Source organism: Pangasianodon hypophthalmus, chromosome 4, assembly GCF_027358585.1.
Source record: "Pangasianodon hypophthalmus isolate fPanHyp1 chromosome 4, fPanHyp1.pri, whole genome shotgun sequence".
In the NCBI taxonomy this organism is placed as follows: Eukaryota; Metazoa; Chordata; class Actinopteri; order Siluriformes; family Pangasiidae; genus Pangasianodon; species Pangasianodon hypophthalmus.
The window spans coordinates 17,566,813-17,584,778 of NC_069713.1; the positions used below are offsets into that span (position 1 = coordinate 17,566,813).

General features: G+C 41.0%; 1 protein-coding gene across 2 annotated transcripts in view; it reads left to right on the forward strand.

The window, feature by feature from the left end:
• The window catches only part of exoc6b (exocyst complex component 6B), a 96,585-nt gene that overhangs the window by 61,567 nt on the left and 17,052 nt on the right, over positions 1–17,966 (forward strand). Inside the window, exons 18-21 of one of the 2 annotated variants that reach the window (XM_053233174.1) lie at positions 60–239; positions 2,133–2,162; positions 10,190–10,331; positions 12,263–12,336. In XM_053233174.1, coding sequence (XP_053089149.1) covers positions 60–239; positions 2,133–2,162; positions 10,190–10,331; positions 12,263–12,336 — 426 coding nt within the window. The remainder of the gene's footprint in view (positions 1–59; positions 240–2,132; positions 2,163–10,189; positions 10,332–12,262; positions 12,337–17,966) is intronic. The other variant, XM_026936432.3, reaches the window with a different exon arrangement.

Below are 17,966 nucleotides of genomic sequence, written 5' to 3' on the forward strand. Positions count from 1 at the left end.
TAGATTGTGGTCTGTATAAGTATGAGAATGTGTACAAATGTGGCTATGGATGTATGTAGGATGCAAGGCATGCAGCAGAAGAGGAGATCTACACTAACCTGAATCTAAAGATTGATCAGTTCCTGCAGCTGGCAGATTATGATTGGATGGCAGCTCAAGGTGGGGGTCAGGCGAGTGACTACCTGAGTGACCTCATTGCCTTCCTCTGCAGCACCTTTGCTGTGTTCACACATCTGCCTGTGAGTAGCCTCTTACTCATGCACATACATGCGTGCACACACACAGTCTCATTCAGTATGGAGGTTGCTTCTATTTTCATTTATTTTAAAGTACAGCAATGTGTTTCACTTTTTATAAATACAAAACATGTTCTGTCTGTGAAAGCACACTCACACTTAGATTACAGCATGCTTATCAGTCATTCTTCAGATGAACTTATTCTGGCCATGCTATTATATAAATTTGTAAAATCCTTTGTTATTTTACATTTACATGTTCACACATCTGACAAATCTTGGAACGTAAAGTTGTTAGAAAGGTTACTTAATGACTTTAATGTTCCAAGGAGCTCTTGTCTATCAAGCCTGTTGCTTTAAAGGGGATTATGAGCACACTGCACTTGAACTTGGAGTTGAGGTTAAGTGAGATCAGTGCAGTAAGAGGATTGGGAACCATCGTGCAGGGCCTCCAAGTTCCCCTCCCAGCTGCCATTGAGCTAAAGAGAGCTGATGGCATGACCTAGATGTAGCTCATGTTGGGGAACTTCATGCCCTTGGTACAGCCTGGCCTTGACCCATGACCTGAAGCGGATTTAAGCCAAACAAAAGCTTTCCTTAACATTCCCTTCCATGGGCCTCTGCTAAACATCCTTCCCTTGCTGGATTAGCAGAGCTAAGAGTCCCAGTGCCAGAGCTGGCCCCCGGGGTTACACAGTGGCCTCTGTCCCCTGACAGAGGCGCTGAAAGCTGCTTCCAGGAGCCCCCCTTTTCCCTCCTGTAATCTCCTAAATCTCACAATGCCCTCTGACCCAGCATTGGTTGAGGGGGATGTGCCCCTTTTCACAAAAATAACAACCTGCACATTTTTGGGTAGATTTCAGCTGAAGGGGCAGCATTCGCCAGTGGTTTCTTATTTTCACATATACATATAATTTTAGTCATACTCACTCCGTCCTTGTTTTTGTATTTTCTTGTTTTTGCATCTGAATCCTCTTCTTAGAACTTTCTATTCATCCTACTCTAGCTTGATCACTCCATGTCCATGAAAATGCAGCCATGTGTGTGTGCGAGTTAGCAATGGCACTTAGATGTGGATTTCATGTCTGTGGAGGTGTGCAGGTGGCTGTCCGCCTTTTTTCACAGAAAAAGTGTCGGTGCTGGTTCCGGAATTGCTGCTTAACCTAATGCTCCAGCACAAAAATGCTCTTATGACCGCTGTCATTTAGTCACCAGGATAATTCCAGCAACCAAGTTATTTTCATTATCGCCATTTATATATATATAAAAAAAAAATTTTTAAAGATTTTGAAGAAATGACAGCAAACTAAACAGGAAATTTTGTACTAATGCTAGTATTTCTATATAGTAGCTATGCAAAAAATTAAAAAGAGAAAAACAAAAACTTGCATTTATTATTTTGTGTGTAATCATAGATGATATTTTTGGTTCTGTGTAAAGATATGCTATTCAACTTAAGTTAAGTACTTACTTACTTAAAAGAAGTTCTTAAAGCCAGAAGTACAACACAAAATCCACTGTGATTGATATCATTTTTAGGCCATTTGGTTTCCATTTTGGTTTTAGGCAATGGTTTGCTTTCAGGTTCTTGAAGAGGTTTGCTCATTTCCTTTACCTGCTCCAGAACCAGCACCAGCATCTGGGTAGTGGAAAACAGGTATCTGAAGCCACAGCTTCATCTGTCATGTGAACACCCTTGTCCTTGCCCACCCCCTACATACCCAGCAGTGACACCCTAAGAGAGATTTTGGTTTCCATGCAAGAATTGGAATACAGCATGGTCATCAATCTTATGTATAATCCCTAAATCACAGGTCATAATCCCTAAGGCACAGTCATAAATATGACCTATGACCTAAAAACAGTCCCTTTCCTCCTCCTCTCTCTCCTTTTTAGGGCAATCCCATAGAGCACGCCAGACTGCCGGTGAGTATGGCTGCCGTGTGTGCTTAAATGCTGGCATAACCTTAACCATGAGTCATGATTGCAGTGTAGCACTACCGCATGTTGTTCTTCTGAGGGCTCGTTTTGATTCAATGACTTATTGTATGTTGTAATGAAACAGTGGTTGGATTTATTTTGGGGCCCTTAATAGGCTGATTTTGGGATCAAATGTAGAGTGCACCATTTGTCAGGCATTATTAACCTTGGCCTTCGGAGGCATTTGGTCATGGCACTGAGACCCATTTTGAATTGAAGCACTTGCTGACATTCACTTGAGCATTCCTGTACTTACTTTTCCTTTTTAATACTTTGAAAATTATACTTTGAAAAGGCTTGCTCATTAGGGATAAATTCACAGGGATAAATTCACATATTTACAATATATCTTTTTTTTTTTTTTTTTGATTTTTTTTTTTTGTGAATCCATTTATTTCTGTAAAGCTGCTTTGTGACAATGTCCATTGTTAAAAGCGCTGTACAAATAAAATTGAATTGAATTGAATTGGAAATGTTTGAAGCAAAATGGACACTCACTGTTTAGAGACCTCCAAAAACATTTCTGAATGGGAAAATTAAAAGATTAAAAATTAAAGATTAAAAATCTCACCTGGACACTGTAGATATGTACCTTCAGCAAACTGCTGCTCTAATCACAAAGACTGTCCTGTGCTCATCCCAGGACTCAAAACTCTGAATACTGTTTGACTTTTCTCTTCTACACATGTATACTGTAATGTTTTGTAATCTCACTCTCTGGTCACCCTTTTGAGTCTGGCTCTTCTCTGGTTCCTTGTCACTGTTACCACTGGTTTGCTCATTAGGGATCTAAATCCATATTTATGTAAAGCTGCTGCTGTTAAAAGTGCTGTAGAAATGAAATAAAATTGAACTGAAATTGAACAGAATAGCAAAGCTCATTTAGCCCCTGACCCGCACTGCTAAAACGACCATTCCTTACCTTGAATTGCATTGTATTTTGTTGTATTATACCATGCAATCCTTCTTTGATTTGATGGTTCAGTCCGAGTATTGCGTATATAAGAATAACACATACAGCCAAACATGGTGGGGAACACTTTAAAGATTTAATGCATAACATCATGCACAAGCCTTATGTTCTTAAGAATGGAGGCAACAAGGAAAGTAGAACAAGAAAGTGACTGGCATAAAGGAATAGCCACAAAAAGATATTTTCCCTTTATGCCATAACCAAAAGAATTGTTCTGGCATGACATGTCTAGACAAGGGGACACAAAAAATGGTTCTAGCCAAAGTATTCCTCATGAGGTTAAAAAAAAAAATTTACTGAAGGAAGCACGCTCAGTGCAGCTGAAAGCTCCCTGCCCCAGTGCCTGCATGGCCTCAAGGCTGACTGTTTCACAAACAGTCTAGAATACCTTCGGAGTCAGAGCAGCTCAAAACTGTGGATTAAATCTCTCTGCTTTGGCAGGCTGTCCTGAAACGTGCATTACGCACGAGTGAAGTCCTGCTCTGCTGCGGTGTTCTGCTTCTGTATCCCACGATGCCCCGATTACATGATACAGGATTTTGTAGAACATGTGGTGCATGCTTCTCCAGGGATTCTGAAGCGTGAAACCACCGCAGCTTACCGTTCAGTGTCTCCAGTCTCATTTATGAAGAAAATACCCTCAGCACAGCAGTCTGTATTCTAATGGCAAGTAATGGAGGCACTATTTGATTTTTTTCTAGTGGTTACAGAACAGTAGGCTACTCCTAAAACACTGGTATTGCTGTTATTTAAAAATAGATGCTTTTTAATGTCTGTTTGAGGGTGTGTACAAATATACACTGAGATTCAGATATACAAATGAATGTCCACATGTGCATGCACAGTGGGGCACAAGCTGCCAGTAAAGGTTGGTTGAGGTTATGATGGTGATAATGTCACTGCAGAAGTGTTAGTGTGTGTATGTGTAATGTGGGAGACCACCAGAGCAGTGTGTGGGTTTTTTTTTTTTGTCGTGTAAACTGAAAGCGTTCACAGAAAGAAATGTGTTGGAACACTGTTGGAACTTTATTCACTATGGGAAGTGTAATGAATGCTGGGATGGAATTAATTCATAGTTCTTGTGTATGTTTCCTTTTTGTAAACAGTGATTTATGAGAGTCAGGAACATATGAAATATGAATGTGTTGTAAAAGTTGTTTTTGACAATTAATTGACATCAGTAGTGATGTAAATAACAATTCCATGTAACTTTGACAAATGCCAACTACTAGCCCTTCTGTTTTTTGGTTCGAGCTGTTTGAAACTATATCTATCACATGGATCTTGTAGCACTGAACAAGGTTCTGGTGATGAACGATTCAGGAGACCACTTTCACTATTTCTATTATCATTCTGAATTAATTTTTCATAATTTGATGCATATTTAGGTGAAAAAATATTGGTGGAAATTGTACTATCCATTATCACCCAGATGAGGATGGGTTCCCTTTTGAATCTGGTTCCTCTCAAGGTTTCTTCCTCATAACATCTCAGGGAGATTTTTCTTGCCACCATCGCCTCTAGCTTGCTCACTAGGATAAATTCAGACTTACAATTTATTTTGATTTAATTTATTTTTTTATAGTGCTATACAAATTAAAAAAAAAATGAATTGAATCAAATTGAAATTTCAGTACATCCTTAGCCAGCACCTCTGTAATTTTACTCTCATGTTAAAATCTTTAAACATCTTTATCTTTTACTTTCCTTAAATTCAGGCCCCTTCCTGTTTTATGTCCTTTATTATTTCTGTGTCTCTCTTGTCTCTAATACTGTACTCCACTAATATGTTCTCTGTGGTGTGTTTATTTTCACAGCCGTGTGCCGCTAAGTGCTTTTTAATGAGGGCTTTGATGAGTCCTTCTTTAATTAAGCAATCTGGCTACCTCTCGCTCACCCTCTCCTTTCTCTTTCATTCTCTCTCCCTCTCAATGTCTTAAGCTAATTTTTAACATGCCTCTACCCTGAACTGTAAAACAACTGTGCTACTGTGAGAGGGGTGTACCTTTTTAAGCTTGACCCTGTGAAACAGAGCCCAAAACAAAACAGAACAGATGTGTACACACACACACTCACACTCACACACACACACTCACACACACACACACACACACACACACGCATGCATGCATGCACAAAAACAGTTCTATGAACAGGTCAGGTCTCAGGAAATGCAGGGTCCCACTTTACCCTATACAGCTCTTACTCGATCTGTTTAGCTCTGCGTGTGTGTAAGAACATATTCCCACATGTGTGTGCATCAAGGACGCATGCTCCACAGTTCTCACACAGCGTGACTGAAGGTACACATATATCATATTTGGTACAGATACACACAATTCTCCTCATCAGTCATTTGCATTGTGTCATTTAAAATATCTGTTTGTGATTCAGGGTTATCCATACTGTCAGTGAAGCATTTATGTAAATGGTGTACAGGTGAAGAAGGAGCCTAGGAATTGAGAGATTACCCTGCATCCTTATATTCTTATTTTGTAATGAACATGAGATATAAATGGGTAGGATATTTTAGGCAGCAAGTAAACAGTCAGTTCTTGAAGTTGAAGTGTTGGAAGCAGGAAAAATGGGCAAGTGTAAGATCTGAGCAACTGACTAGGATCAAATTGTGAGGGCTAGATGACTGGGTCAGAATATCTCCAAAACGGCAGGTCTTGTGGGGTGTTCCCGGTATGCAGTGGTTAGTACATACCAAAAGTGGTCCAAGGAAGGACATCCGGTGAACTGGCGACAGGGTCATAGGCACCCAAGGCTCATTGCTGTGCATGGGAAGCAAAGGCCAATCTGTCTGGTCCGATCCTACAGAAGAGCTACTTTAGCACAAATTGCTGTAAAAGTTAATTCTGGCTATGATAGGAAGTTGTCAGAACACAGTGCATTGCAGCTTGCTGCGTATGGGGTTGTGTAGTTGCAGACTGCTCAGAGTGCCCATGCTGACCCCTGTCCACCACTGAAAGCACATACAGTGGGCATGTGAGCATTGGACCATGGACAATGGAAGAAGGTGGTCTGGTCCGATGACTGACATTTTCTTTTACATCATGTGGACAGCCGGGTGCGTGTGTGTCGCTTACCTGAGGAAGAGATGGCACCAGGATGCACTATGGGAAGACGGCAAGCCGGCAGAAGAAGTGTGATGCCCTGCGCTATGTTCTCCTGGGAAACCTTGGATCCTGGCATTAACATGGATTTTACTTTGTTGCAGACCAAGTACACCCATTTATGGCAACAGTATTCTCTAATGGCAGTGGCCCCTTTCAGCAGGATAATGCACCATGCAACACTGCAAAAATTGTTCAGGAATGAGCATCTGTGGGCTGTGCTGGACAAACAAGTCCGATCCATAGAGGCCCCACCTCGTGACTTGCAGGACTTGAAAGATCTGCTGTAACATAGACACAAATCATCATTATGGTAGGTCGGGGAGCAGAGTACCTGGGCTTGGAGTAGCGAACACATGGCTTGTCCTCTATCTTTGTTTAAAACTCTTTCGTTTTGTTTGTTGTTGTCTGTGTCAGATACATTACAAACCATTACTGGATGCTGCCCTTAGGTATAAGACACATCTACTGTAAAATTTCCCTGTTGGTAGCAAACTAACTCATGAATTTTCCCCTGCCTCACACTAATCATTGTCTGCATGCCTGTGTAATGTAGCTATGCGAGGCGAACGTAACTACAGTCCAAATAAACAAATCAGATTTGGTCGCTTGTACTTTGTAATCAGACTTAAGAAGTAAACAGATTTGGCCAGCTGTAGGAACACATTTGTTAAATCCTACTCCACAGAACACATCGCCACGCTAAAATGGTACACACTGACACACTAATGGTGCTGACTTTTTTCTCCTCTTCGTTATCGTTTAACCCACTTTCCTTCAAAACTGGGTGGGCATGATATTTCCACATTAGGGTTCCGTTATTACTCTCTCTCATGCAAAATCTGTACACAAATGTTAACCATACCAAATCAATAAAGCCTTTTGCTCCAATCAGACCGGATGAGCCACACTTGTGAGTGATTGTAATGGCCTCGGCAGGAGACAGGTAATCGTGGGGTTTTCATTTCGCAATGAGGAAAAGAAACAACAAACAGCCACTCTTCCTTTGGCTTACATGATTTATTATAGCTATTAAGAATGCAGAGACGAGCGGCCGGAAAACAAGCGTGTTTATTTTTTAATCACTGTAGTGCCGCACAGGCACCCTAATCATCTGTAATCGCCTAGTTAGGCTTGAAAGTGCTTTAACCTGATTAAAGGCTGACTGGGTTAGACCACATCATGACTGAGTACGTGTCTGAAAAAGAGGTATGTAACAAACTGACGATCAGTGGGGTGTTTGATTAATTATGAGTGATTGACTACAACTGTTTTACCTGTAAACAAACTACTGATGTTGAGTTGAAAAGGTTGCTAAATGTAACCGATCACTTAACATTGATCAACTGGATTCACTGGCATCTACATGCAAAAGCATTAATACAAGGCTATGCTTTTTTTCAACTTTATTTTCTTCTTAGCTGTTGTCTCTTCTTGCCCTTGGTTTCACCCAATTCTTTGCTTACGTGTTTTGTAGGATTTGGTTGGTCAAATAAACATGTGTGTAATCTTTTGTGGGAAAGTTTATGTGTGTGTTAAATCATAATTCTGATTATGTTCACAAATATAATCAGCTTCTCATGAGAGGAAGATCAGGATTAAAATGTTCCTCCTGTCAATGTGTTGGTACATATGCATGTGGACATGTGCAGTCCTTTTGCCAAAACATATGCAAGCCAGTATAAGACTGATACTTAAAGAAGCAGTTTGTAATTTCTCATTTTTACTGCCAGTGGGATGAACTGCAGTTATAACTGCAGCAATAATACACCAGAACCCATTCTCTTTATAGAAACTGTGTATGTCTTGAGACTTTTATTGAAAAGTTTTGTTCTGGCTGGTGGTGAAGCTAATTTCAAGGCCAGAAGCAAAAAGCCTGGAACAAAGAAACTAGCCATGTCTTTTGCAGTACTGTATCATGAATTACAGTTTACAGTTTTAGAAATACATTTTTTTTTTTTCAAAATTTCCAAATTTTTGAAAATTACATAATTATTAAACTGGAAGCACTTTAACATTACAACCAACACCAAACCAAAGTTTTAGGTTGATTTGATTTAGTACCTGGGAACAAATAGTGAGATGCCATGGTAGGAACAGAAATGAGCAGTTTCTAGTCAGAAGCCAAAGTACATGAAGTCAAAGTGGGCAAGAGTGGGCCAGAAGTCTCTCATGATGGCAAGAGGCTGATCAGCTGCTGGTGGAAGTGTTGTGGGGATGCCAGCTGCACAATATTTGGTAAAAATTATATGTCTTCCTACATGAAAATTCGTATTTACGTTAATATGCGTTATTATTGGTTGTATTTGTATTAAATGTACCGTTAGTCCACACTTAAATTCAGCCTTTATACACAGGTTTCAGTTTCATGTCGTTAATAGTTTGCAGTTCATCTCATTACTATTTACACTTACCCAATGACTCCCAGTTAAAGGCATCTTACCAAAACCAAGTCTTGCTTCCCTCTTTCGCGTCCCCCTAAGAGTTCCCATTTATCAGACATACTCCTCTGTCTCCTCACCCGAGATTTAGGCTTTGGTCCAGCTGTATCTCTTAGCTCCCTTTACTCCCACTGTTAGATCAATTACTGCAATCAGCAGGCCAGCCAAATCAGTAATTGGTTAAAGTCAATGCTTCTAATTTTAGCACCAACCAGCATTAGGTAGGGGAGAGCAGGAGAGGATTTTGGGTGGCAACTGGAACACTGCATTTTTTTTTTTTTTCAAATGAACAGCTGAACACATTCATCTAACTGTTCTCTCCTGAATACATGAGCTTACCTTCACCAACATTTGGTTGTGGTGTTCTGTTTGACAGGGGAGAATAATGCCATTGCTCTCTTGTGCTCATTTTTCTCTATTTCTGCTTTCTCAATTTGGTTATCTGGTTTCATTTAATTTTTTTTGTTCCACTGAACAGTAAATTTTTGTTTGGGCCTATTTTATACAAAAGGCATATGGTGAAATATATGGTGTTAAAACCAGCCTAATTAATAACCAATAACTGCACTCAAGTTTTTTTGTAAACATAGGATGCCATACTAGCTTGGAGTCTCAGTAGAGTACTTATTCTAAAACTTTAAAATTTAGCAATGGCCATCTCAGGATGGGAATTCTAGAAAATTTGGGCAGTTCTATTTACAGCCTTGTATTTTGATTTTCTCTCTTTCCTTCTCTGTCTGACTGTCTCTTTCTGTTTGGGTCTTCTTTGTAGATTTACTCTGATGTGAACCTCCTTGGAATTATTTCTATGTGCTTTGCTGGTAGCTAGTATTGTGCTGTTTTGTTTTTCATTTTTGACCCTATTAGTCAGAAATCCCACAGATTCCAGGTTCTCCACTCTTGTGTTTTCTTTTAGCTTTAGTATCAAATTAAAAGCTTTGGATCTATCCTGAACATATCAGATTCCTTCAGAAAAGAATTGGAAAGCAGACAAGGGCATATCTGAGGTTTTTATATGTCTTTGTAAGAGAGAGGCACACAAATGGTTTACTAAATTTGAAATTAAGTATTTATTTTGCTAAATTTTTTTTTTCCCTACAGTTATAACTATTATGCTAATATCTCTGTATTTTGTATGTTTTGGTGTGTTTTAGTATTGTATATTCTACTAAAATCAGTTCTGCACTTGTATTTGAGTGTGTGCATGGGTGTGTGTATCCTGCATTTGGTTTCTAGCAGATGTTGTGTGGTGATGTCCTCCCATTGGGTGGGATTGCAAGGGAGATAGAAATTGAAAAAACAAGTCATATACATTTCAGCCTTTTGTTCTTCTGCAATTCAAATTAGTTTAATTCTGCAGGACTTTTGTACCATTTTGTACCAGTCATAGTATCTTCCTGTCACTGAACTTTCTTTGTTTTTGTGTCTCTGTATGTGCAGGGAAAGGTTGCTCAGACAGCATGTATGTCTGCGTGTAAACATCTGTCCACCTCCTTGCTGCAGCTGCTACTTGAAGCTGATGTCAGGCAGGTATCTATGGGAGCACTCCAGCAGTTCAACGTGGACATCAAAGAGTGTGAGAGTGAGTATGACCTTCTTGTCTTTATATATCAGGCACTCTTGTATATGGTAGAGACTGATCCCACACTCCCCAAAGGCAAATTAGGGTAAATTGAGACGAAAAAAATAAAGAATGCATTTTTGGCTCATGATAGAGTTGTGTAGCTTGGCCCATCTTTTCTAGTAGCTTTCTTTGTGACCACAGCTGAAACCGCTTCTGAGCGTCTGACCCAGTCTGGTTAATGGATTTCCCATGATCCTGCCTCGTGCATGCCATCACCCAGAGATCATAGGCAGAGAGACAAAATGACCTTCCTCCATGACACTGCCACATCAACTGCCATAGTTGCACCATCTGTAGGCATTTTAGTTTTTTGTTTTACCACCATACTGATAAGTACTGTCTCAATGTCAGTCACTTTTTAAAAGCCCTTTAAAATTTGCAATACTGTTGCCTTCATTTTACAAAACCACAAATTTGGGCTATAATCTAAATGCCACTTGAGTGGAAAGTGTCTTAGCCTCAACTTTCAGTTTCTGTCTATGTGGATGAGCAAATGTGAGATAGGTTGGTTGGAGGTAATAGAGGGTTTGAGGAAATAAGGCGGAACTAGGCACAAAAATAACTACTATAACGTAACCACTGGAATAGTCAGAGGATATGTCTGGAGGAATCCCTCATCAGTGACATTTATCTGTGATGGCTGTAAAGAGCGGTGTGAGAAATGATGAGGCAAATGGGTTACTTTTGAGAGTAGCAGGAATTTTAGAGGCTGTGGTAAGGCAGTTTATAGTAGAGTGATGCTAAGGTCTTGTTGCAAGGCTTGCTGCGACCCACTAGGGGTGCTGTGCCTCTTTCTGAATCAAGTGTTGTGATTGTGATTGTCTAGAGATCTGGATTGATCATTGATGCAGTTTTGGTCTAATTTAATATTAAGCTCATTAACTATGCTGCAAAATGGCTTTTTCCTGCATTTATTCTGTTCTGGTCACAGTTTACTGTTAGTGCATCAAATGCAAAATAAAAAGCCTGTAGAGGAAATGATGCAACAGTGGAACTTCCACTGTTGCTAGAGTCCTCAGAGGGACATTTGTGTTTTTATGTGCCCTTGAGAAAGCCCATACATTTCTCTTTGCTTGCCCAGTTTGTATTGTGATATTAAGAATAAAGCTTTGAAGTTGTTTGTTTGTTTGTTTTTGTCTTGTATTTGTATTTTTGATTTGATGTAGCCTGACATGCATCACATTTACTTTGCTGCCATTTGCCCAAAGTTCCTTATGTATAGTGCAGGGGTCAGAAATAAAGATGGCAGGCATGTAATCCGCGTGAGAGGGGAAAAAAGCCCTCAGCGTTGCGAGGAGAAAGGGTTTTCTCCCAGGCTCAGCTTGTTTTGTCTCTGTGTGTCAAACGTTCCGTTTTCTAGAATGGCGAAGCTGCTTGTTTACGGGTTTCCCGCCAAAGCAGAGAACGCTCTGGTGGCCTCACATCCAACCCCCTGAAACCTTTCGACAATCCCCCTTGCCTTTTCACAAGGTTTTGTCCCCACCTTTGCCCTGTGCTGCACCACATGTTCAGAAGAACGGCCTCATGGGTTTCAGGCTGCGGAGGTAAAGGCAGACCCCTTGTCACTCATACTCCACCCCACTCTCTGACTTGTCAGATCAACACTGGGGGAGAATTAATGAGAGTTTGATGATGAGGGTTTTTTTAGGGATCTCACAAAGCCAGTGGCAGACCCAGAGACATGTCTCTGTGGCAGGGGCTGCCCCGAACCACCCAGCACTCACTCCCCATCAACACCCGCAGAACCTCCAAAGCCCCCCTCCAATCCACCTCCCCTGCCCCCACTGAACCTCCCCCTGTCCTCCCCTTGTCCTGGCTGTCATCCGTCTGCCAATCTCCAACTCCATGGCGAATTCCCTGCTCTCTTTATCCTTCTCTCTTTCCCACAGGGTTTGCCAGGGCCGGCCCGGTGCCTGGCTTCCAGGGGGACACTCTGCTGCTCGCCTTCATCGACTTGAGACAAGTAGGTCTTTGTTTTTTTTTCCACCCCTTTTTCTTTTCTTTCATTCTTCCTTCCCCCTTTCTTCTGTTTTCTCCTGTTTACCCCTAAGCATCCCCTCCTTTCACTTATTCTTTTTCCCTATCCAGCAGTTCCAACCCCCTAAACCTCTACCTCAGTCCTGGTTTTGTTTGAAGGTTTCTTTGCTGAAGTTGCCCTCAATGTGTGTCTTTTTTTTTTTTTTTTTTTTTTTTTTTTTTTAAACATTCATATCTGCGATCCCAAGACATATGATACATACAGAACTTTTCATATGTCCTATTTGGATAAGAAATGCATTAACGTCTTTTCTTTTGCTTAATTTAAGGTGAGTATCTCTAAGCCAGCTTTTCACAGGTCATCTTATCCCAGTTGCCTCTTTTAATACTTGAACACTGAATTGCACATCAGACCATCCCTGTACTTTCAGAACCCAGTATTTCGCAATGCTAAAATGACGTCTCACCCAAAAGTGCACAGTGCCTGTGCCCTTCTGTGCATTATCCATACTAAATCTTTGAATTTACTCCTGTAGTTTATACAAGGCATTTCTCTGGAAAAGAAGAAGAGTGTATAGTCTGTGCATGTGTTGTGGTGGTGGGTGGCAAATTAAGGGGTCTAGAGGGGATGGGAAAGAATAACACTGGGGGTATGAGGTTCCATATTCGGGACCCCCTCCCTTGCAGCCAAAGTAGCCAACCTGAGCAACCTGTCAGAGGCTGAGAGGGGATGACAGATGGGCTGGATGCTCATGGAGCAGTGGATGAATGAGCTGACAGACAGTGACGGATAGCTCTTTCTTCCACTAAAACAATCCCGTTTTGTCCCGCCTGCCATCATGATGCAGTGCCACTTGTTTTCCATTTAGTTTTTTTCTCCTAAAACCATGACTTCACCATGAACGAGCGTGTGTGGTTTTGCTTTGTTTTTTTTTTTTTTTCTATGTGGGACAAAATTGTTTGCTGAGAAAAAGAACATAAGGTGAAATGACTATATTTTATATAAACACATGGTTGAATTTTGGTCACTTCTAATGAGTCAGCTCTCTGGATGGGCCACTGGTTATCAGTGTTCTCATCATAATTTCAAAGTGAGGTGGAGTTAGATTATACACCCCCTTTGGTTCCACCCGTTCCCCCTCCCTTTTTTGTAGCTGTTGTAGAGATCAGTGGTGTCAGAACCAGTGTGTTGACCCAGGCATCCCCCAGTGTGGCTGGCAATGAATATGCCCGATAAATCAACCTGAAGGGCCCGTTTGTGTACAGACTCCTGGGTCCTGGGATGGGGCTGTGGGTCAATCTTTCTGGAGACAGACAACAGAAAGGTCCGGAAGCTCTGGGAGGGGTTTGGTGAGAATCTTGAGTGTTGCTTTATACTTTAATCTGAAGAGAAGCAAATATGAAAAAAGAATGAAGCATCCAGACTTCAGGAGACATTGAGGTATAATTAGGACAATTGAAGAAATATTGACATGTTGATGGGACTGAAGATGACCGATAGAAAGTAGGTAGAACAAAGATGAGAAAAGATCTTCAAAAAGTCAATTTTATGTGTATTCTTGCATTGATCTACATTCTTAACGGGACTTCACGTTGCAAGGACAAAATATCTCAGACTAGGAGAGGACAGTCGTTTCCCTCAGTTGTCTCATAGCCTTCCTAGCATTCTTGGACTGCTGCATTTTGTCTGCAGAAGTGAAGTAGAAATAAACAGCTGTGACTGCTATAATGAGAGTCAGTCTTTTCCGACAGACAGAGTGAGAAAGCAGAAGTGGGCAGTGTAAACAGTGCTGCTGGCTGCGGCTCAGTGTTGTGCAGCTATATTTAGCGGCAGAGAGTCTTGTGGTGGTGGGAACCCTTGGCCGGCCTTGGCGTGTGGGAGGCCTGCTGGACTCTGTGGCATGGCAGCACAAATCACCACCCCTACCCCCAGGCGTTGTGCACACCCTTGGTCAAAGCCTATCATAATAATTTGCCCTCAATCTTCTCCCTGCCCAAATTCCTCCCGAGACTTACAGTAGAGTGTAGATTCAGCAGGGGCTTTTGATGATATGAGAGTCTATGAAGACTTTTTAAAGCATACTGTAGGCAAACTGGAGGCAAACATTTGTTTTGGGTGACTTATCATAAAATGATTGCACCTTGGCTAAAATGGCTGTGTAATATGAAATTTGTTGGCAAGACCTGTCTAGAGCCAATGAACTGTTTCAGACCCTTTGGTATACATTTATAGCTGGAGGCCCTCGGTAATGCTATGTATTGGTTCACTGTGCTTTGGCAGGTATATCCTAGTCAGATTAATAATATCTTTGGCTAACAATTCTCTAGTATAGGCTAGAGGGAGGGAAAATGGCCAAACCAAAGAGGCTAGGTTTGAGTGTACCTTAGGATCTTCTCCCCCTCACCTCATGTGCCAGTTTTACAGGGAGATGGGGGGTTGGAAATTCGGTTCCTCTTACCCTAAGTTTTGGAGCCAGAAGGCTGCTGTGCATTTTTGTGGCCTGTCCGCAGGCATTATCCTTGAATTCTTGGAATGTGTTTAAAATGTCCAATGGAAAATGCTTTTCTCTTCTTACTGGTTCTGCTCAGGATTTCTCAGGTCTTACAAGAAACCAATATTTGCAACTTAATTTAGTGCCATTACTGGTGTCAGTTTTGGTTACTTGTGACTTCAGCCAGATTATTTATATTACTTATATGCACTTTGTTAGCATGATCAGTTGTAACTAAACAGTCAGTAATTTTTTTTCACTTTTTTCTCAGTGTCTTGCATGACTTCCGAGCATTTTTTTTAACTTCATGTTACAATTCCAGAAAGAATTTCTGACATTAATCACATTTCTCTCTGTTCTCTTGTGCGCTGCCATTATTATTGAACTCCAGCTATGATTCAGCTATGATTAGTCAGTAATGTAAGAGCATATAGTCAAAGACGAGACTGTTGCCTGTAATTTTCAGAGTAATGTGTAAGTTTCCTGACCTGGTTTTGATGGTTTTTCAGCAACACCTTGTTGGAGATTGAAACCTTTTTTGTCAAAGGTTTGTGCAAAATAAAAAACGAGATTTTGTATAACATTTAGACACTGTGAAAGGATTAAATACTTGAGTTCACCAATACAGTGCAAGGCAGGGACAGGTTGAGGGATGGGAGGTGCAAAAGTTAGTCACCTGTTTAAGAGAAAGACAAGGACAGTGCATGCTAATTAGACAGGACCGCAGAACAATATTTGGATGGATTATATGACATAGCTGAGAAGGTGGTGAACATAGCTGTACAGTTGTATAGTCACAGCACATTACGAATAAAAACCAGTGCAGAAAATGTTATTTACACTGTGCACTATCCATCAATTTAGCTGGAGAACCATTTCTGGGTAGGGGTGATACACTAGAAAAACTGTCCCAATAGCAGCAAGATGGGAGTGTAATTGTACCATAGCAGCATAATACAGTCCATGTGATGCTCTTTAATGTTTAAAGTGGAGGTGTGTAATGAAGGTCTTATGATAGTGCATGTTGGAATGTGTTTTGATTAGTCCAGGTGGGAGTTGGGGGGAAACAGTGTGTAGTCTGACTGCCTCAGGGAAGAAGCTATTGGAGAGTTTGGTAATGGTGGCACACACACTCCGATAACTTCAGCCAGATGGCGGGAGGGTGAACAATCCATGAGATGGGTGAGGGGGTTCTTCCACCAAGCTAGTGGCCTTGATGATGCAGTGCTTTTGGTAAGAGGTATTAATGGTGCATACAAAACCCTGATGATCATCTCAGCTGTTCTCACAATCCATTCTAGGTTCTTGCTGTCTGAAACGGTACAGTTCCCATACCAGACAGTGAGACAGCTGATCAGGACACTCTCTATTGTCCCCTTTTAGAGAGTGGTTAGGATGGAATGGCCTTTCTTAGCTAAAGTGTTGAGGATCCAGGTGAGCTTGTCCATGATGTGCACACCAAGCAGTTTGGAGCTTTTGATTTTCTCCACAGATTTCTGGTTCCAAATTTCAGCCAAGGAATGTAAGGGAATCTGAAGATTTTTTTTTTCTCAGTAAACAAGGCAGATCTGCTATTAAACTTTTTGAATCCTTAATGATATGCCGCCAGCTTGGAAGCTGACCTGAAACCATAATTGGCCACCAAAACTGTAGAATTTATCTTTTTCAGTGCAACAGAAGGGGTGAAAAATGGGGGAAAATGACCTACTTTGTTCTGTTCTCCACACTCCTGCACACAGAGTAGAGTTATGCACCAGGACTGGGATCCTGCATGACCTATCATATAAGTGGCGGGAGTGGGCAATTTTTACTTTTATGCAGGGGAGCAAGTGGTCAGATATGAAGCTAGGGTTAATACTGGGTGCTTGTGTAGTGCTCTGCTTCAGTAAGTGCTGATTTACTCTATTGCAGGCATGCTCACTTATTGCTGATATGGGTGGGATTGGTTAGAATTCCTTCGTAGTGGGACTGGGATTAAAAAAAAAAAAAAAAAAAAAACACCTGTAGAGCCTAATGGAAGCTAAGTAACTACAGAGGCAGCATACCAGAATGTGTTTGACTGCTAGTATTTATCATGGCTTACAGCTAATCAGGGAGAATGGTGGGCAAAGTTGCTTCCGAAAGCATGGAATGGGACTTATTTCCAGTATATCCGAATTTTTAGCAGTATATTTTGCATTGTAACTTGAAATTACAAAACTTTAACTCTCCATATTGCGGCTTTGTTCCCTCTCTTTGTCCCTCTCTCTCCATAATTCTTGGTTTTAAAAAAAGTGTTTGACCAGAATTGAACTTTATTAAAAGAAAATGAAAGCATTAAAGCCAAACTGAGTTCTGGGAATACTTACAACTAGATTTATAAACACAGATTTCTGCGTTTCTGCAAGGTCAACAATGTGGGAGTTTCCCAGATTGGCGTTAGACATTTCCCAGTAGAGCAAGTGCAGTGCCAGTCTGCTTGAACCAAGCATCGCTCTGTACATGTCTGTTTTTTGCAGTCATTACCTAACTCTTCCACCCACACATTTTCACTTCTTATTCATCATTATTTACCTAACATGTTAGCTGTTCATATGTTTTGCATCTTAGTTGGAATATTTGATTCTTGTTTTTCTTGTGAAATTTGTATTTGTCACATTGTGTTTAGGCTTCACAGATGACCGAAACCTCCACTAACTAATTTGTACCATCATATATCATAGTGATGACACACTGTACACTTGCCATTTAACAGCAGTAAGTGATCTTAGTTTGAGTCTCTGTGCTCAGTAAGTAAGCTGCATGAAAATATTTCTGCCTGAACTTGAGGAGCTGGGTAGAAGAAGAAGGAGTGGGGAAAAGATAAACAGAGTAAGTGAGAAAGGGGTAGCATGACTACCTCTCTGGCAGTGATGTCAGCGGGATGGACTGGATCTTGGGTTGAGCATGTGTTTGTGTTTCTAATGGAATATGAGTCACAAGTAGGTCAAGCACAGAATTTGTTGAACCCAGAACCTGTAGGGTTCAGTAGCTGGGGTCAGACAAACCGGAGGAAAGTAGAGGAGTGTAGTTTAGGAATAATGGAGGATGAAACCATCTGGCCTGTGCTATTCTCATTATACTCTAGACCCAAACCTTCTGTATG